The sequence below is a fragment of the Carex rostrata genome, chromosome 20 (assembly GCF_964058835.1).
Source record: "Carex rostrata chromosome 20, lpCarRost1.2, whole genome shotgun sequence".
In the NCBI taxonomy this organism is placed as follows: Eukaryota; Viridiplantae; Streptophyta; class Magnoliopsida; order Poales; family Cyperaceae; genus Carex; species Carex rostrata.
Window position 1 is genome coordinate 8,767,689 of NC_135937.1, and position 19,817 is coordinate 8,787,505.

The following is a 19,817-nucleotide window of genomic DNA, read 5'->3' on the forward strand; positions in this document are numbered from 1 at the left end:
AAATAAAAAATTTCGTTTTATAAAATACTAAAATAGGCATGATATCTCCGAAATAGATATGATATTTGTAAACTGTACATATTTGGATTACAAATATTTCAATTTGTCCATAATTATATTCTTCACACTAACGTAAAACTTCAATTTAAGGTTCGGAGGCTCGGAGCGGATCAATCCGAAATTAAATTTAGAAATTTACAAAACTTAAATATGTATGTCAATAAATCCGGAAATTCATTTGTCGACTCGACCGCCTTATTTGTGAAGTCACCGACCAAGGCGCCGCCTCTTCAAACCCTAATTACTTGTTTCATCAACCCCCGTTACTTTCTCTTCCTCATCAAATCAAATCAAATACCAGCTTCAGTCGCCACAGGAGCTTCCTCTCTTTCTCAATTTCTCGACCTGTAACATAACAAAAATAACAAGTTATACATAAAGTAATGTCAGAACCCAGTTCAGAAAACCCCATCTCCAAAATCAGAAACATATGCATATTGGCGCATGTCGATCATGGCAAGACTACTCTGGCCGATCACCTAATCGCCGGCTGCGGCGGCGGCGTCATCCACCCCAAAATGGCAGGTCGGTTGAGGTACATGGATTTTCTCGACGAGGAACAGAGGAGGGCTATCACCATGAAAAGTTCCTCTGTCAAATTGAATTATAACGATCATCTCATTCACCTAATTGATTCCCCGGGTCATATTGATTTCTGTAGCGAGGTATTACTATTTCTAAAGATAATACAATTTTTGTTTTCCTTGATTGAACATTAATAGAACATTTACCAATTGTTTCTAATTGTATTAGTTTTCAATAATGTTTTTAAATCAGAACTAATGTAATTAGATCTCAAACTTTTAATTAATTAAGGTGGTTGAAAGAAATTGACCACCTCAAATTTGGTGTTCATAAAAAAACAAGAACCTATTGAAGGCTTGCCATGAACAGAACTAAATAATTTCTGGTAGAACTGACATTTTTAATAATTTCTAGGTCTCGACTGCAGCTCGATTAAGTGACGGTGCACTTGTTTTAGTTGATTCTGTTGAAGGTGTGCACATACAGACACATGCCGTGCTTCGTCAGGCTTGGATAGAAAAATTAACACCATGTTTAGTATTAAATAAAATTGACCGATTAATTACCGAGCTCAAATTAACCCCAATGGAAGCCTACAACAAGCTTGCACGCATCATACATGAGGTTAACAGCATTGTCAGTGCTTTCAAATCAGAAAAATATTTGTCAGATGTGGATTCGCTCATCTCAAAATGTGACGACCAAGAAGGGACTGAAATAGAAGTAGCCCAAGAGGACGATGAGGTTACTTTCCAACCACAGAAGGGTAACGTTGTCTTTTCATGTGCCTTGGATGGGTGGGGTTTTGGAATCGAGAAGTTTGCGGAATTCTATGCCAAAAAATGGGGGGCAAATAGTGCAGCTCTTATGAAGGGATTCTGGGGCCCACGATATTATAACAAAAAGAAAAAGATGATAGTTGGAAAGAAAGCGATGGAGACGGTTAATAATAATCCCGAACCCATGTTCGTTGAATTTATATTGAAGCCCTTATGGCAAGCTTACTATGCGATTTTAGAACGAAACAAGGACATGATTGAAAAAGTAGTGAAATTTGGGGGTCTGTCGGTTTCTGATAAAGAGCTCCAGAACAAAGACCCCAAGGCCTTGCTTCAGTCAGTCATGAGCCAGTGGCTGCCTTTATCAGATGCAGTTTTGTCAATGGTCGTGAAGTGCTTACCCGATCCGTGTATGGCACAACCGTTTCGTATCACGCGGTTGGTGCCGCCGAGGGAGTTTGTGCCGAGCAATGCTGACCCTGCAATCCTTTCAGAAACTGAGCGAGTTAGAAAATGTATCGAGATATGTGATTCTAGCAATACTGCGCCAGGTGTAGCCTTCATTTCAAAAATGTTTACAGTACCAGTCAAGGCGCTTCCTCCAGACCCTACTGGTGTACCAGTTTCTGACTCATCTGACTCAGATGACTGCTTTCTTGCATTCGCTAGGGTTTTCTGCGGGACCATCAGATCAGGTCAGCGGATGTTCGTTTTATCAGCATTATATGATCCACTAAAGTCCGACCCAACAATGCAACGTCACGTGCAGGAGGTCGAGTTGCACGAACTGTACCAGATGATGGGTCAGGGTTTGATTCAAGTCCCGAATGCTCGTGCTGGTATGCTAGTCGCTATAAAAGGCCTTGCTCAGCACGTTCTAAAAAGTGCCACGTTGAGTACAACCAAAGATTGTTTTCCATTTTCTAGCATGGCTTTTCAGGTTTCTCCAACGCTTCGTGTTGCTATTGAACCATCAGACCCTGCTGATGTGGGTGCCTTAATAAAGGGTTTAAGGCTCCTAAACAGGGCTGACCCGTTTGTCGAAATTAATGTTTCATCTCGTGGAGAGCATGTGCTAGCTGCAGCTGGAGAGGTTCATTTAGAGAGGTGCATCAAAGACCTGAAGGAGAGGTTTGCTAGGGTATCATTGGAGGTGTCGCCACCTTTGGTCTCCTTTAAAGAAACAATTGAAGGAGCAGGGGTAAATTTGGTAGAGAAAACAACCCCGAATGGAAGGTGCATGGTCAAGGTTCAAGTGGTGAAGCTCCCGGGCCAGCTGACTAAGGTTCTAGAAGAAAATGCTGAGTTGCTAGGGGAGATTCTTGAGGGTAAATCTGGAAATAACGATAATACCTTGAAAAGGGATGATGAATCACTTGTTGTATTGAGAAAAAAGATAATGTCTGCTATTGAAGCTGAAGTAGAGAACATTTCAGGGCAATTGGGGGATAAAGAAAAGGTCGAGAAGTATAGAAAAACATGGCTTAAATATCTTCAGAGAATTTGGTCTCTGGGCCCGCGACAAGTGGGACCAAATATGCTTATCGTGCCTGAAGCCAGTTATGCTGATAGCAAGGTGGTTCTTATCCAAGGTTCTTGCCATGTGTCAGAGAGATTAGGGTTTCTGAACTCCGATTCTGAGACCATTAGTAAGATGCCACCATTAGGAGAAGTCGAAGCAGCACTCATCAGAGAAGCAGAAACCCTAAAAAGCAGTGTTGTTTCTGGTTTTCAATTAGCTACTTCTGCTGGCCCCTTGTGTGATGAGCCCATGTGGGGTCTAGCTTTCATTGTTGAGCCCTACATATTTCCTGATAATTCCGAAAACGCCAATCCGTCAGATCAATACGGGATCTTCACTGGCCAGGTTATGACAGCTGTCAAAGAAGCATGCAGAGCTGCAGTTTTACAAAATAATCCTAGACTGGTGGAGGCCATGTATTTCTGTGAACTGAATACACCGACCGAGTATCTGGGCCCCATGTACTCAGTTATTCATAGAAGGCGAGCTAGGGTTTTGAAGGAGGAGATGCAAGAGGGCTCACCGTTGTTTACTGTGCATGCATACTTGCCGGCGGAGGCTAGTTACGGCTTTGCTGATGAGTTGCGAGGTAAAACTTCCGGTGCAGCTAGTGCAATTCTGGTGCTGAGTCACTGGGAGGAGATAATGTATGATCCGTTTTTTGTGCCTAAGACGGAGGAGGAGAAGGAGGAGCATGGGGATGGATCGAGTCTGTCGCCAAATTTGGCAAGACTGTTGATGAATAAGGTGAGAAGGCGAAAGGGGTTGCCTGTCGAGGAAAAGGTGGTGCAACATGCCACCAAGCAAAGAACACTTGCTAGGAAAGTTTGATATTTATTTTTTCTTTGTATTTTGCTTGGTAAGAGGATGTAAAGGGCTCTGTGGTTCGATGTAAGGTGATGTTGTAAGTTTTGACACACACGGTCAAATTTTTGGTATAGAAAATTGGGAAATTAATTTTGGTGGTCTAGAAAATTAAATATTCTGATAAATTAAATGAATCAATTCATTGATTTTATTAGTTCTTTTCTGGCTTAAATACTGGGATAACACTGCAGTTTACCAATACAACAATTGCAATACAGAGCAAAGTAATTGCAGCTTAAATCTGAATTGTCTAATTTTCCAACTGCGGTTTAATGTTGAGGAAATATTCTTTCCTAGAAAGGGGAAAGCTCTTCTAGGCCCTTTCTATAATTGGCTACTTTGATCTGAAATGAATGATTCATGATATTGTCATATGAGAGTCAGATTGGCACATTTAGTCAATCACTCTACCGAGAACGAACCATAGTTTGGTTTGTGTTCAACTTTTACGCGTACTACAAATTCAATTAAGAAGTGTTGACATTGATTTATTTTAAGTTCTGAATGGTGGTTAAGGCTACAAGTGGCTACCAAAACACGTGTAATATACACAAGCCTAAGTTTTGTTTTCAACGGAGAAAAAATAAATAATAATAATCCAACGAACAAGGACAAGTAGAATAGCAGATCCTTACATTTCATCTCTTCTTTGCAATGTTCCTTCCTACTATTTTTTGTCGGAATTTAACATACATTCGTCAAAAATAATTTGCAGTTTTAAAATCCGATTTGTAAATTTAATCTATAATTCATATCGTACGCATGAAAAATTAAAAAAATTTAATCAAAATCTACCATTCATCAAACCACAATTTAATCTATAATTCTTATCATTATTTTTTATGGAATATAGAAAACAGTCGCATTGCATGAAATTTAATACACAAGTAATCACAAAGTCAAAAATACATTTATAAACTTTTTTTAAATTTTTATCTATTTCGGTATGATTTGAAAATATACTGTGAAGGAATTCTATTTTTTTTTCTTTTTTTGTTAACAAGAGCCACTGAGCACATACATCCTTCCGAATCAAAATTCTAACCTTAGCAGGCAATATAAAAGACTGCACTAATGCACCTACCATTACGTAACTTCAAAGGCAAATAGGACACAGATTGTAACTACAAAGCATTTGGTAATTGGTAGCGAAGCTTCCATAATTCAGAATATATGGCTTCTTTTGAAATGTGACTACTTCAGCATAGTAAAAAAACAAGCTATGAACCAATCAGAGTCAAATTTATACAACAATCAATGAATAAATTGAAACAGTCGCTTCTCCAAATCTTGAATTTGTCAATTCAAAGAACACGCACTCCAGCCTATCTCTCTATACAGAGGCTACTATTTCAAATGGCAAACTTTCAAGCCATGTGAGGTCACTTGCTCTCTTCAAGCCTCACAAAAAAAATCAGAATGAAAAGAAAACAATCCTATGTGAGTTTTTTTTTTTTTTTTCCAGAAAAAAGAACTAACGCAAAGTGCATTCCAAAACAATCCTACTGAATTCACGCTATTTACACTGGTTTATTGAGATGCGTCACTTCATGTTGACATGTACTTTTGAATGGCGTCTGAGATGGCTCATCTGAGTGCTTTTATCTAATAATACCAGCAAGCCCAGGTTGTGAGTAGATAACCCAAATGTATATCTACAGCCATGGAAAAATTATATAATTAGATACTTTGCCTTTCGACAGGTAAATTTAGGAGTACGAATGCAAAATTCAAAGTATCCCCTATAATAAATCTACCAAATGAAGAGAAATATCCCACATTACCCCCTGCTTTCTCAAAATTGCCAAATACTCCCCCCCCCCCCCTGTTTTCCTCAAAAAAAAAATAGTCTTCCACTCGTTTATGAAATAGAAAATAGCATTTAGATATAGGAGCAGTCCTAGTACAAAACAGAAGCAAAAAGGGCCGGTAAAATTTCCATAACCAGGTTTTATAATATACATGTTATTTGAATTTGGACGTGGCCTACTTGTCAGAGTACAATGAATATTTGATATTGGAGAAAGCGTATTAAGATAAATTAAGTAACTTATTAATTTTACCTTACTCGAGACAACTTAGGTTTCCAAACATGAGATAAGAGCCACTGCAAGTAAAAGAAAGAACATAAATAACTTCTTATTCAGCTCGTAATACATGAAAGTATGAAACATAAAAAAAGCAGGAAAAAAGTGACAGGAAAACCCTAATTTTACTAAAGCTTCATCAATAAGTAAATTTATTACTAAAATATATCATCCAAAGACAACAAATGGAAAACATGAAAGAACCCCCTCATGGCCTCATATACTTCTCTTATTTTGCAAAACATGCCTCCATTACACAAAACAAATAAAAAAAGAGTTTTTATATGCCAACCATTGAGTAATAGGTACAAGTTGCATCGAAACGAAACTCCACACAGGTTACTATTTTGAGTGATATAATGACAGGTCCACTAATGAACAAGAAAAGAGTCACAGAAAAACCTATTTGTATGTTTTACCACCTTTAAGAGGTTTCTTAATGCTTTCAAATTATTTTTTACGGGAAGTTGAATGATTAAGCCTCCATAATCCCATCCAAGTAACTACAAAAACATAATTGAATGAAGTCCATCTGGTGACTTGCTCAGAATAAAAAATACTATACTGCACGAAGCCAACAGGTGGGAGCTTTAACTATTGTCATTCCATTTTTACCTTAACAATCACACACCAAAGTTAAGATATAATTTAATAAAAATCTACTGGAAGGATATGCATAAAAACAAATTCTCTATCATGCCTCCATCTTAACTTTGAGTTTAAACTAGTATATGCATCATAAAAAAAAAAAAAATCTATTTATAAAACAAATAAAATGCATCAATTGTCTAAACAACCTCAAGATATATTTTCAAGCTGTACATTGTCAAGAGTTAATCAGGCCTATAAAGTGAAAGCCAAATTATATATTCCAGATTTACCTAGTTCTAATTCCAAGTCTAATGACAACCTTATCCTATTTCAAATCCATTAACAATTTGTTCTCAAAATTAACAAATATACAATGAAGAACTTAGGCAAATTCGTCAAATTATGCAATTCCACTGGCCTAATTTGAGTACATAAACTAGTAAATGTACAAGGTTCTCTAGAAACTATTTTTAGACTTGAATTCTAAAATTTAACAAAATTCCAAGCTTTGCATAAATAAGAGTATACAGGTTGTGTACCTTAAACAAGGCCATGATAGAAAATGTCTCGATGAAACTCTTCTTCTTAACCAGTTTCCTTTCATGCACCACCTCCTTAGACAGCTGTTGTGCAATTTCCTGAAGTAGAACCAATTGTGCCTTCTCTGTGCGCATCGCGACTAGCGCTTGCCTCATCGACTCTCGATCAGCCTCCAGCACCTCAAGCCTCATATAAAGTTTCTTTATATCCACGTCATTATCTTCTGAAACCTTCACCATAGGTGTGGATGGGCCATGCACCGTGTCTATGGTATAAACCCGGTCACTCATGTCATCTGGCGCACCACCACCACCACCACCACCACCATCATCATCATCATTATCTGTCTTCACTTGTTCTTCTTCTCCTCTCTGTACCTCTGCTTCTCTCTCTAAATCCCCTTCCCTCTCTTCCTCTTCTTCTTTCTCCAAATTGAAAATTCTATTTTCAATCTCATTCAGATCTTCAGCTGGATTCTCACCAAATTCGTAAATCTCAAGCACCTCTTCATTTCCAAACTGTTCTGGTACCAGTTCAGCACACTTTAAAGGAGGATAGTTTGTTAAATCCAGCTCAGGGGGCTCTCCTTCCAGATCCAAATCGGTTAACCCTAATTTCTCGAACTTCCTTCGATAAGCATACAACTTAGCTGAGAGAGTCTGTAACATTTCCTCTCTTTTAAGCAATAGATCTTCTAAACACAACAATTCGTCGTTGTCGTGCGCCATTCTTTCTTCAGCGAACCTCTTGAACTGCCTTGCCTCCATCTGAGCATCGGCCTTTTCTCTCTGGAGCTTCAAAATCATGGCCATGGCTTCGTTTGCCGCTGATGCAGCAGCGTTTCTTTCCTCATCAAGCTCCGTGCTCAGCTCCTGGATCGCCTCCAGTTGTTTTGCGACTGTTTCTCTCAGTGCCGCTATTTCGGTCTCAGTTTCCACCCGCACAACGCCAGAGGAAGTAATTGAATCAGAAGAGGTGGATTCTGCCTTGCGCTTCACAGATCGATGCCACGTGTCGGATGAGGAATGACAACAGAAGGTGCAGGAGCAGGGACAGAGAGTTAGAGGTGGCGGCGGCTCGCCGGAGCTAGAGGAATCCATGGGCTCGCGGGAGAAGATGCAAGCCCTAGACTTTTGGTTCAATTTGCTCCCTCGCGACCTTCAATTTTTGTCATCTGGATATCTCGTTCAAACAAATCTTCAGTTGTTTCGACTTCTCTTTTCTCCTCGCTTTTGAACTTTTTAAAAGTTTTATAGTTACGTCTTTTCCTTAGCCAGTTCGTTTCTCGAGTAGACGCCACCGGAGTATATCTTAACCGACGGCTAATAAATCCCTGGACCAGGCATACAAGTAATGAACGTATCGGTCAACCTTCCCTTTAATTTATACCATTTTACTCTTAAGTCAGGTTTGGTGTTTGTGATCCAGGCACAGGACTTAATTTGCAAGAAGGCGAGGTTTTGGTTGACTGATGAGGGTATTTGTGAGTAATGGAGAGGACATAAGTCAGAGAAATCGGACGGGGAGATTTGGTGGACGGATAAAGTGGGGTAGATCGTTGTACCCGTTAAGAAGACGGTTGGTTGCGGCCTTGCGGGTTGGTTTGTTAATTGTTATTGAACCAGTGTAACATCTTCCTAACTTTCTTGATGGATGGAGGTTTAAATTTATTTTTTATTTTTTATTTCTACCGTCTTCTGTTCACAGAGGTCCTTTTTTATTTTTAATTTAATATTTGGCCTTTGTAGCGTTCGAACAAAGATCTAATCGAAGATCTTTGTGATGTTTTCTTTTCAAACTCGGATAGAAGAGTAATTTCTAATCTTTGTTTCTGTAGATTGGAATTGGATCGACATTAATTAGATGCTTGTTTGATCGATTTCTTATTTCTGAATTTATCCACAAAAAAGACAAAAAGGGAGCTTCATATATGCCTGTTGCTGTTGGTATTTTATTTTATCTAATACCAAGTCACCGACAAGAATTTTTCGAGTATCTGCATTCTGCAGCTAGTTACGACCGTTAGTCACAATTTAGTTATTATAATACTATCTCTTGATCTCTTCTTTTGTGCTTTTCTTTGCTTTATCTCTCTTAAATTTTCTTTTTCTTTTTGAGGAAACACCGATGTATTGATTGTACTGGTCCACATTAATTCATTCCAAGAGAAACCAGACCACTTTTCTTTTTTTTTAAGGTTGGACGATGGCATTGTATTATTAGAATTTGTATTAAAGAAGAAAAGTTATTTACATGGTCTTATCTTATTCTATCATATTAAATCATCTATCTAAATTAAAAAACAATGGGTGATGTACTACTGTTAGTCAAACGTGGTTTATCAGGTTTATTAAATAAAAACAATGGGTCAGGAATCGTCTAGTTAGTAGTTACTCTATTGTCCAAATGATATCTATATTCTTGCATGAATTACACATACATTTTTCTAACAATTTTCTAACTTGGCAACGTTGTCTCAAAAAGAAAATTTTACTTCAAAATCGGGATAACTGAAAATATTTTTCGGAGGACGTGACTCCAGACATTTAGTTCAAAATGATCATGTGTTATAAATTAATTTCGATATTACCGGTACTAGCAGAGCATTTTTATTATTTTAACTAAAAGGAAATATCCCCTGGGCCCTAGGGCACATTCTTCTGAAATTATTATAAAGCCCCAGTTCCTGATGTACAAAGAAAACAAAGCTTGGTGAGTTGGTGCCTTGGTGGCATCATCTCATTATGGAATCAGATCGTTCCGGTTACAAGTGCAGAATTTATCTGGGCCACAAGCCCACAACGAGTCTACGATAGCATCCCAAAATCTTTTTGGGCCTTTACTTCATTTTTGTCAAGCTTACTTTACTTGCAATCAAGAGTCACATTCGCAGTTCTCCTCCCCCATTTAAAGAAAGAGAAAGAGCACGCACCTCAATTCAAATTTAATTTTAGAGTCGAATTTACTTCATTTCAAAAAAAAAGGAAAAATGGAAAGAAAAATGGAAATAAAAAAGGATCTTGGAACAACGTATCAAAACAATTAGCAACGAAAAACTCAAAGCAAACAACCAATTCCAAATATGATTCATCCAAATCTTCATGATACAAGGCTACAACACAGTAGGCCTCAGAATTCCACAAAAATATAAAACAACACAACAGACAAACTCATTACTGACCACCCAACAACCTGACAATACACAAGTTTAGTAATCATCACCGTCATCACCTTCTTCATCATCAGCAGCCTCAGCACCAACCTCCTCATAATCCTTCTCTAATGCTGCCAGATCCTCACGAGCCTCTGAGAACTCACCCTCCTCCATGCCCTCACCCACGTACCAGTGTACAAAGGCCCTCTTTGCGTACATGAGATCAAATTTGTGGTCAATGCGGGAGAACACCTCAGCCACGCTAGTTGAGTTTGATATCATGCAAACAGCCCTTTGCACCTTGGCAAGGTCGCCACCTGGCACGACAGTCGGGGGCTGGTAGTTGATACCACACTTGAACCCAGTGGGGCACCAATCAACAAACTGGATGGTGCGCTTGGTTTTGATGGTGGCAACGGCAGCATTCACATCCTTTGGTACCACATCACCACGGTACATGAGACAGCAAGCCATGTACTTGCCATGGCGCGGATCACACTTGGCCATCATGGAGGAAGGCTCAAAAGCACTGTTAGTGATCTCAGCAACAGAGAGCTGCTCATGATACGCCTTCTCAGCAGATATCACAGGGGCATAGGAGGAAAGCATGAAGTGGATACGGGGGTATGGGACAAGGTTGGTCTGGAACTCAGTCACATCCACGTTCAAGGCACCATCGAATCTCAGAGATGCAGTGAGAGATGAAATCACCTAAAAAAATTTGTCACAAGTATCATTAGCTTATGAAAGCAGAGATAAATAGGTAAATTAAATATTTCCATTTAATTGTATTAATGGTGTATACCTGAGAAACAAGGCGGTTAAGGTTGGTGTAGGTGGGGCGCTCAATATCAAGGGAGCGACGACAGATGTCGTAAATAGCCTCATTATCAAGAAGCACAGAGACATCGGTGTGCTCAAGGAGTGAGTGGGTGGAGAGCACACTGTTGTAAGGCTCAACAACAGATGTGGAAACTTGAGGAGAGGGGTAAACAGTGAACCCTAGCTTGGATTTCTTTCCATAGTCAACAGACAGACGCTCAAGGAGGAGAGAACCAAGACCAGAGCCAGTGCCTCCACCGACTGCATTGAAGACGAGGAAACCCTGGAGGCCAGTGCAGTTGTCAGCCAGCTTGCGAATGCGGTCCAGGCAGAGATCCACGATTTCCTTGCCAACTGTTACATAGAGAAAGATTTGTTTTAGTAATCATAAACTACAACGCTTGGACAGTCAAGATACATCTAAGCAAAATTATGACACTACTAGTTCTTAAAAATAGACATTTGTACCATGATCAAGTTTGCTACGGGGTACAAAATATAAAAGTGCAACAGCATATATTACAAAGGAAACACCTGATTATTTAGATACTAATGTTAAGACAAACAATCACCAGTCAGTGGGATCTGGAAAATAATCACACTATAAAGCTTTGTTCCTATTTCAGCGAGTATCAGGAATTAAATGATTCATACTAAGCAGATATGTTGTAAGAGGAAAGACATAAAACAATACATACTTGTGTAGTGACCACGGGCAAAGTTGTTGGCAGCATCCTCCTTGCCACTGATGAGTTGCTCCGGGTGGAAGAGCTGACGGTATGCACCAGTCCTGACCTCATCAATCACCGTCGGCTCCAGATCGACAAAGATAGCACGGGGCACATGCTTCCCGGCACCAGTCTCACTGAAGAAGGTGTTGAACGCATCATCACCTCCACCAACAGTTTTGTCACTGGGCATTTGGCCATCAGGCTGTAGAACAGTAGATTGAATTAGATTTTTCACATATATACTCTATAGATCTGTTCCTTGTGCAATACTCTATAGATCCACCAGATCTACATATAACCATCATGAATCCAAGAAAAAAAAAATCCTAAATTACAATCAATTTGAAATTATAAACGAATTGAATAATAATACAACCGCCTAAAATCGTCGTAAAATAAACTATCCTATTACCTCAATGAATCAACAAATTCGGGAGAAATACAAAGCATATGAAGGTTTACACAACTAATCTAACAAACTATCACCGATGTGTAAGAAAACAATTACAGTCGCTATAACAAGCAAATCAAACTATACCTGGATGCCATGCTCTAGGCAGTAAAGTTCCCAGCATGCATTTCCGACCTGGATACCGGCCTGCCCGATGTGGATTGAGATGCACTCTCTCATTTTCGAATCGAAAATTCAGAAATCGAACAAAGTAAAAGGTTTTAGAGATGAAGAAGAGATCGGAGAGAAAGCGAGAGCGAAAACGGCGTATACAAAGACGCCTTTGGGGGCAGTTGTGTGAGAGACGGGTTGGGGGAGACCTAGCCATTTTATAGACCTAAACGAAAGGAAAATTGAACTGAACGGTTGAGGATCAAGGGATTTTGAAATGGACGGTTAGGAGATGGGAGGGATTTGATCTGTAATATTAGCTGTAATCCACTACTGCACTATGGCGAGCAGGACCAGGATGCAACGGTTCGCAATAGGATATTTTCTGGAATTTCAATTCAAAAAAATTCAAAATTGAGCGATGGGCACAGGGCACGTGCCTAGACGTGCTGTTATTCCCAGACTGCCAGACAGCGGAGCGCGTCTTGTAAGCAAGGATTTTGATTCTTACTGGGGCAGCCTGGAATTCATATCCACTTGGATAACAGAATATTTGAGATTGGATCCGGACCGTCAATTCAGACCAATTCGATTGGAGATGGACTTTAATAGTCGTGTCAAAGCAGATCGAAGGGGCCGTTCGGTAACAAAGGATTAAGCCTTCTTAAGACTTAATCCACTTCCTTTAGCTTCTTTAGTCGCTTAATCTTGTTGGGGCTGTTCGGCAAGGCTTCCTTAAGCCTCCTTAAGACTAAAGGAGCCTCATTTAGCTTCTTTAGCCGCTTAATTCTACCGAACACCGATTCCTTAGCACGGATTAAGATTACATCGTTTAGTCTCCTTTTGCCTGAATCTTAATTCTCCACCCGGGTCTTAAAGCACATCTACCCCTTCATTTAGCCTCCTCAATTAGCTATCACTCACGGATTAAGCCAACCGAACATCGATTCCTTAAGTTTCCTTAAGACTTAATCCTAACTATGATTAAGAGGTGTTGCCGAACAGCCCCGTTGAACACTGGTTCCTTAGCACGAATTAAGATCACCTCCTTTAGCCTCCTTACCTTTCATTGAGCACTGACTCTTAATCCCTTGTTGCCAAACGACCCGAAGAGTCCATAGTTGTTATGAACTTGGGCAGTTGTCTCATTATCAACCAATCAGTCCCTGTTAACTAACGAATATTATTGACTAAATAGTTCCTATGCCCTTCCAGGGACATTTCCAGGGACCTCCTCCTCCCAAGTAACATTCGCACTTCCTAATACATCTACTTTAGTGAATTTGGTTAGTATGATATCAGTATTATTTCAACCTATGTAATACCAACTCTAAAATCTATTGAATCGACTTCAAACAGTTAATTCAAACCGTTCAAACTCATCTATTTTCATTAGTTGTGTATTACATGTAAAATTTATAATTTTTCGAATTTATTTAGTATCTAGTCAAGCGGTCAAATGTGTGAGTTTTAAAGTTAATTTTAATTCATTCATTTTTTAACATTTTTGACCACTTGATTTGATGCTAAAATGACTATAAAATATAAATATTTTACATGTAAATGCATCACTCATAAAGTAAATCGATTTGAACAGTTTGGATTAATCCTTTGAAGTATATTCAATCAATTTTGTAGTTCATGTCATATGACACTGATGTCATACTAGCCGAACTCTACTATAGTGCAGATATATTGCTATGACTTTTGTTTAGTTTTGAATTTAATTTTGATAGATGATCGCACGATAAATTAATTAATTAACTAACTTCATGAATTGAATTAAGTTGGTCTCAAATTTTAATGAATATTTATTAATTAAAAGTTAAATATTTTCAGTTGTACATTTGAATTTTACAATACATAATATAACTTTGCAGTCTCGAGAAGAAAATTAAATATCAAACCGCTCAGGTATTAAATAAACAAAATCTGTCTGGTGATCAACCTTCTCCTGCCGGTACACCCGATATCTTAAAGCAAATTTGTCCTTTTTGTATTATTCTGCACATATTCCCATGCAATATTGCTAGATTGGTATTGTTTTTTAAGGAACGAAATCCTCTGCTATTATCTTTTTGTAAACAGTAATCTTTCTATTTTTATTTTTCTGAATTCAACAGTTTAATTTTTTTCGAAAAGAAATCTCAAAGCAACTTTTTTCAAGACTTTTCTATGCATGCATCTCGAAACAATTCAATGACTGAATTTAAAAAAACAGGGATAGCAGGAACACTGTTCATGCACGAGAATAACAACAGATTTTGATCCGTTTTTTAAACCACGTATCTCTTTCACCAACCCCTTTTCTTTTTATACTTGGATTTTTGTTTTACAATTGTTTTTACGGGAGCCCGTTCTACAAAAAAAAAAAAAAAAAAAAAAAAAGAATTACAGCTGAAAGATATTTACTTGGCAGTTTTTTTGGAAATGTTAATTACTTGGTAGGTTTTTCGTTTGGAACATTTAATTTACTTGGTGGGTTTTTTTTTTCCGGAAAATGTTATTAACTTGGTAGTTTGGAAAAATAAAATGTTATCTACTTTGTAGTTTGTAGTTGGGAAGAATAAAATGTTAAGGAAAATGTCATTCACTTGGTAGTTGGGAAAAAAAGAAAATGTTATTTACTTGATAGTTGCTAAAAATAAAGTTTTATTTATTTGGGTTGTTGGGGAAAAAAAATGTTATTTAATTTACTTGATTGTTGGGAAAAAAAATAAAATGTAATTTTCTTCCTAGTTGGGAAAGAAAAAAAAAATGTTACTTACCGGGAAGAAGAATATTAATATTCTAGGTTTCTAATGATATAATTTTAAAAGCAACAAAATAACAAAAGCGTCTGTAGTCCAACGGTTAGGATAATTGCCTTCCAAGCAATAGACCCGGGTTCGACTCCCGGCAGACGCATTTTTATGTTTTTGAAAAAATTGATTGATTCCACGAGTTCAGGGCAGTTGTGTTGGATCCGTTGAGAGAGATTTTATTTGACGATGTTCTTCTAAACAAATGACAAGATTGTACACTCTATTAGTCTTAAACTGATTGTGTATTAAGTTTTATATTATTTAATATTTGATAAAATACTGTTTAAAGTCAATTATTATAATAATATTCGTTTAATAAACTGCGAGAAATGATCGGATGGAATTGATGTAATAAATAACATAAACTAATTTATGAAATTGTTGATATAATAATCACTCAACAAATTGTAATAATATATATTAAAAAACTTGTAAGCAACATTCTATTTAAGCGGCCATTTTTATTAATATCCCTGAAAAAAAAGAAAATTTTAAAAATAATCCTGTTCCTCATTTTTTTTTAAATATGCCCTGACCGCCTGGACCAGGGGCGGCCCAAAACACCAAGTGAGGCGCCCCAGGGCCCGGCGGCCCATACCCCAAGTGAGGCGCCACCCCCTGGGGCGCCCCATTAGTAATTTGGTTTTTTTTTTTTTTTTTTTGAGAAATCTTAGTATTTTGATTTGAATAATTTTGTTGAAAAAAGTGTTGGGTTTATGTATATGTGTATGTCAAAAAATAAAATATTATGTATATGTGTATGTGTATGCCAAAAAATATAATATTTGATATATTTACGAAGTGATGTCGTAAATTTTTATAACTTTAATTTTTATTTTTATTTCTTTGGTGAACTATATGTATAATATACACACATACACACATGCACATACACATACACATACACATATACACATACATATATACACATACACATACAAAAAAACTCACACATACACATACACATACACATACACATACACATACACATACACATACACATACACATACACATACACATACATATACATATACATACACACACACACATACACATACACATACACATATACCAAATAAATCAATTCGCATAAGCAAAATAGCAAGTTTATCTGCCACCACGTCTGAATAAACCTAACAAACGACTAGTTCTTCTGGTACCAGTGGCAGGTGCGGCATTACTTGTAGAGGCTTGGCTACTAGATGATTGGCTTACAGGAGGAGGGGGTTGTGTTCTACCGGTTGCTTCAGCGACAACTCTGGCATTTTCTCTTTCGTTGTGTTCGTTTATTGCATCTAAATGTAACAATGCAATTCAGTTAGTAATATAATTAAAGCATAAATAAATTTTGTACAATTCTACGTACCTGCCCTGCGCCTGTCGGAAACAGAACGGCGAGCCCGATTTCCCGACGGTCGCCTACCACCCATCTCGTCCATGGTCATTACAATACGCTTGTGTCTCCTCCTTCCCTTTCTTATCCATCCTTCTGAAGGTAATATTCTATCTCCGACATATGTAGGCCACTCATGCTGATCAGGATAAGAATGGAAAGATCCACCCCAAGTGGAAGCAAGGTAATCGGTACGGTACATGTCAGCAACATAGTGATCCTCACAGTAGTTCCTCACTCGGCATACCGCCATCACGTGACTGCAGGGTATGTGACTTAGCTGGGGTCCTTGGCATGTACAGGTTACCGCCCTGGCATCTCCGAATTTAACCACGTACTTGCAAGCCCTCTTGACAAACGCCATAGTGCCGTCTGGTTTACGGGTGGTAGGAACGTACTCATTTGGATTTTGCACTTCGAATTCTGTTCCATCGTTACCCATCGGGATCACGGTCATGGTTGCACCTTTGTCTCTGTGTCGTCTTAGTTTCTCCTCCACCCTTGTTGAAAATGACTGGTTCATCCTTATTAATTCTGCGGCCTTAGCACGCCGTTCCTGAAACCAGGCATTTAACTTGTAGAATGTGTCCTCTACAACTGCAGCCACAGGCAACATCCGGCTCTGCTTGAATACTGCATTCAGCGACTCGGATCCGTTGGTGGTCATAATTCCCCAACGCCAACCTCCATCCCGGGATTGATATATTTTCTCGTATGCTGGATCTTCGTTGACATCTCGGGGATTATTTTTCCCCACCTTCATTAAGTAGAGATTTGCCTTTGGCATGTACTACATAGAAAATAAGGAAATAGAATAATGTAAGTAAACAATTGTAGTAAAAAAAAATTGTTTTCTTAAAGTACAATAATATATGTAAACAATTGAAATGCATGTACCCTTGCAAAACTGCTAGTCATCTCTACCACCCTTCTCGGCTTTTTCTTTCTGCAATTCCATCTAAATGTATCAGTAACCCACGTGTCGCCTCCGGTTGCCTTGGAAAGGTTCTCCGCAACGTGTTGCATACACAACCTGTGCACACACTGGCCAGTACGTGTTGACCAACCGTAATCTTCACGATCAAAAACATATTTTATTCCTTTGTGCTGGTCTGATATCACACAGAAAAACTTCCCTTCCCCAATCACCCGTCTTCTTAAAAACTGCATAAAGAATCCCCAGTTCTCGCCGTCCTCTTTACGAACAATTGCAAACGCCAAAGGCAACAGCTGGTTCTCAGCATCATATGCGCATGCTATGAGTAGTCTCCCCTCGTAACGGCCAGACATGAAGCATGCATCAATGCTGATAACAGGTCTGATGTATGGCACAGCCTGGATACAAGGACCAAAAGCCCATGCTATGCCCTTGAATTGTTTAGCTCCCTCTATTAGTACACCGTCTTTATCAAAAAAAGGGCCATGCCATCGCTCATATACGGTGCCGACATTTGTACTTGCCATGGCCTGGAGCAATGGTGCCAGATAGCCATATGAGTCCTTCCAACTACCAAATATCCTGCAAATCGCAAGTTCACGACCTCTCCACAGCCTGTTGTATTTTGGGATTACATATTTGTATTTGTGTCTTTCTGGTACGGCATCAATAGCATCAACATCAACATCATTTCGATTAACGGGTACCGGTCCTGACTCTGGCATAGTTGGAAATCTAGGGATTATGGGTGTCTGTCTGGGTGGTAGTGGTAACTCTTCAGTATTTTCTGGGGAGTTGTGGTACCCCTGGTTGTCATTACCGGGGCTGTGATACTCCTGGTGGTACCCCTGGTTGTCATAAGGGGATTGCTGGTGGTACTCCTGGTGGTCATAAGGGGAGTGCTGATGGTACCCCTGGTTGTCATAACCTGAAGGTCCAGCCCCAGCCGAACTTGAAGGTCCAGCCCTCGTGCGGGGAACCCTCTTCGAATATATGTCCATTACCGGGACCCCACAAGCTACAAATTGAGTATACACAACTCTCCACAAATTGGCATCTGTTATTGGAAACTTAACAAAGTAAGGTCTACCCCCCCCCCCCCACGTGAGTTGTCAATCCGTGTAGCCAACTCTATTTCATACCTGTTGGGGTTTACAGATGTCTTTTCGTATATTAGCTGCTTCAGTTCCTCAAATGTGGTATTTTCATTAATCTCGAAGCCAAATGCGACTTCTTTCGTGTAATGCACGCCATCTTCATCCCTTTCTAGCTTGCCGCCGACATACAGTGCAACTAACATCTCTTCTTTAACAAACTACATTTTAAAAAAAAAATTTACAAGTATTACATGACATAATAATGGGTACATTAATAAATGACTAATTGAAAAATAAATAAACAAAATTAAAAAAAATTACAATTTTTCTACAGTAGGTGTACAGCAATTGCTACAGTAATTGTACAGTACGCTGCAGTAAATACCAACAATAATGTACAGTACGATACAGTACAGGTCAACAGTAAATGTACAGTACGCTACAGTAAATGTCAACAGTAATGTACAGTACGCTACAGTAAGTGCAACAGTAAATTTGGAACAGTAATTACTAATTATTATAATTATAATTACTAATTATTATAATTATAATTACTAATTATTATAATTATAATTACTAATTATTATAATTAAAAAAACATACCTATTTTCCCCAGTTATCGCCTCCAGAGAAGGTCTGAGATCGGGAAGTGACAGAGGCAGAAAATGCGTTTAAATCACAGGACTAGTGGGGCGCCCCAGGGGGTGGCGCCTCACTTAAGGTATGGGCCGCCGGGCCCTGGGACGCCTCACTAGCTGTTTTGGGCCGCCCCAGGCCCAGGCGGTCAGGGCATGTATGAAAAAAAATTAGAGAGAGGGGCATTTTTAAAATTTTCTATTTTTTTAAGAATATTAATAAAAATGGCCGCTATTTAAGTGAGTTCATAAAAATTCAATTTCTACCTAACTAATATATATATTGTGTTCCGATGAGAACTCGTGAAAAATGGATGGCCGCTACTGTCATGAAAAGTGGAAGGGAAAGGAACAAAAAAGTGGAGGTTAGTAGGTTACCATGTCCACCTCAATGGTCTAAGTTTACCTTATTTTATTCATACACTGCGCTTGCAATGCAAGTTACTTGGCACTTGGCAGGTAGAGCCGAAAAGAAAATGATTATGATGAGACCGATATCACACCAATTACCAATATGCATGTTGTATTTTTAATTAATTCAGCTTGCAATATTATTTTCCTTTAATTCTTCGATCTTACATTAACTTGGAATGTTTCCTTTCTTCAGTCGCCTTTGAAATTATCACAAGCCAACCGGGGAATTACAACTTAATCACATTTGTTATAGTAAATTGTAATTTAATAACACGTTATTTATAATTTTTTATATT

The 19,817-nt window shown here is 38.5% G+C and overlaps 4 protein-coding genes and 1 non-coding gene across 6 annotated transcripts; 2 read left to right on the forward strand and 3 right to left on the reverse strand.

Moving 5' to 3' along the window:
• Positions 1–249: 249 nt before the first annotated feature.
• Positions 250–3,904, forward strand: LOC144572180 (Ribosomal protein S5/Elongation factor G/III/V family protein). Its single transcript, XM_078321624.1, has 2 exons — positions 250–725; positions 1,000–3,904. Exons 1-2 carry the CDS (start codon positions 444–446, stop codon positions 3,715–3,717), a joined length of 3,000 nt encoding a protein of 999 aa, XP_078177750.1. The 5' UTR covers positions 250–443; the 3' UTR covers positions 3,718–3,904.
• A 1,054-nt stretch (positions 3,905–4,958) lies between these two features.
• LOC144572181 (myosin-binding protein 7-like) lies at positions 4,959–8,339 on the reverse strand. Of its 2 annotated transcripts, none has more exons than XM_078321626.1 (3): positions 6,971–8,339; positions 5,817–5,860; positions 4,959–5,146 (listed from the first exon to the last, which is right to left on the reverse strand). In XM_078321626.1, the coding sequence occupies exons 1-3, from the start codon at positions 8,069–8,071 to the stop codon at positions 5,101–5,103; spliced, it is 1,191 nt and encodes a 396-aa protein (XP_078177752.1). In that variant the 5' UTR covers positions 8,072–8,339; the 3' UTR covers positions 4,959–5,100. The 2 variants fall into 2 exon arrangements, with proteins under 2 accessions (XP_078177752.1, XP_078177751.1); XM_078321625.1 differs by having other exon boundaries at positions 4,959–5,408; positions 6,971–8,334.
• A 1,689-nt stretch (positions 8,340–10,028) lies between these two features.
• On the reverse strand, positions 10,029–12,435 carry LOC144572182 (tubulin alpha-2 chain). Its single transcript, XM_078321627.1, has 4 exons — positions 12,217–12,435; positions 11,646–11,880; positions 10,931–11,301; positions 10,029–10,836 (listed from the first exon to the last, which is right to left on the reverse strand). The coding sequence occupies exons 1-4, from the start codon at positions 12,307–12,309 to the stop codon at positions 10,180–10,182; spliced, it is 1,356 nt and encodes a 451-aa protein (XP_078177753.1). The 5' UTR covers positions 12,310–12,435; the 3' UTR covers positions 10,029–10,179.
• A 2,640-nt stretch (positions 12,436–15,075) lies between these two features.
• Positions 15,076–15,147, forward strand: TRNAG-UCC (transfer RNA glycine (anticodon UCC)). The gene has a single exon. It is a non-coding gene; the product is annotated as a tRNA-Gly (tRNA).
• Positions 15,148–16,152: 1,005 nt separating this feature from the next.
• LOC144572237 (uncharacterized) lies at positions 16,153–17,910 on the reverse strand. The gene is made up of 3 exons (XM_078321702.1): positions 17,336–17,910; positions 16,412–17,228; positions 16,153–16,340 (listed from the first exon to the last, which is right to left on the reverse strand). Exons 1-3 carry the CDS (start codon positions 17,900–17,902, stop codon positions 16,153–16,155), a joined length of 1,572 nt encoding a protein of 523 aa, XP_078177828.1. The 5' UTR covers positions 17,903–17,910.
• Between the last annotated feature and the right edge of the window lie 1,907 nt (positions 17,911–19,817).

What these genes read in the sequence shown, in the direction of transcription:
- LOC144572180 (XM_078321624.1), top strand. Translation starts at nt 444, where the DNA reads ATGTCAGAACCCAGTTCAGAAAACCCCATCTCCAAAATCAGAAACATA. An exon ending in ATATTGATTTCTGTAGCGAG is followed by an intron (nt 726 to 999) that starts GTATTACTATTT and finishes AATAATTTCTAG; the next exon opens with GTCTCGACTGCAGCTCGATT.
- LOC144572181 (XM_078321625.1), bottom strand. Translation starts at nt 8,071, where the DNA reads ATGGATTCCTCTAGCTCCGGCGAGCCGCCGCCACCTCTAACTCTCTGT. An exon ending in CTATCATGGCCTTGTTTAAG is followed by an intron (nt 5,861 to 6,970) that starts GTACACAACCTG and finishes TTTTACTTGCAG; the next exon opens with TGGCTCTTATCTCATGTTTG. An exon ending in CCTAAGTTGTCTCGAGTAAG is followed by an intron (nt 5,409 to 5,816) that starts GTAAAATTAATA and finishes CCATGGCTGTAG; the next exon opens with ATATACATTTGGGTTATCTA.
- LOC144572182 (XM_078321627.1), bottom strand. Translation starts at nt 12,309, where the DNA reads ATGAGAGAGTGCATCTCAATCCACATCGGGCAGGCCGGTATCCAGGTC. An exon ending in TGCCCGTGGTCACTACACAA is followed by an intron (nt 11,302 to 11,645) that starts GTATGTATTGTT and finishes TCTATGTAACAG; the next exon opens with TTGGCAAGGAAATCGTGGAT. An exon ending in TTAACCGCCTTGTTTCTCAG is followed by an intron (nt 10,837 to 10,930) that starts GTATACACCATT and finishes AAATTTTTTTAG; the next exon opens with GTGATTTCATCTCTCACTGC.
- LOC144572237 (XM_078321702.1), bottom strand. Translation starts at nt 17,902, where the DNA reads ATGGCAAGTACAAATGTCGGCACCGTATATGAGCGATGGCATGGCCCT. An exon ending in TGACTAGCAGTTTTGCAAGG is followed by an intron (nt 17,229 to 17,335) that starts GTACATGCATTT and finishes TTTTCTATGTAG; the next exon opens with TACATGCCAAAGGCAAATCT. An exon ending in TTCCGACAGGCGCAGGGCAG is followed by an intron (nt 16,341 to 16,411) that starts GTACGTAGAATT and finishes TGTTACATTTAG; the next exon opens with ATGCAATAAACGAACACAAC.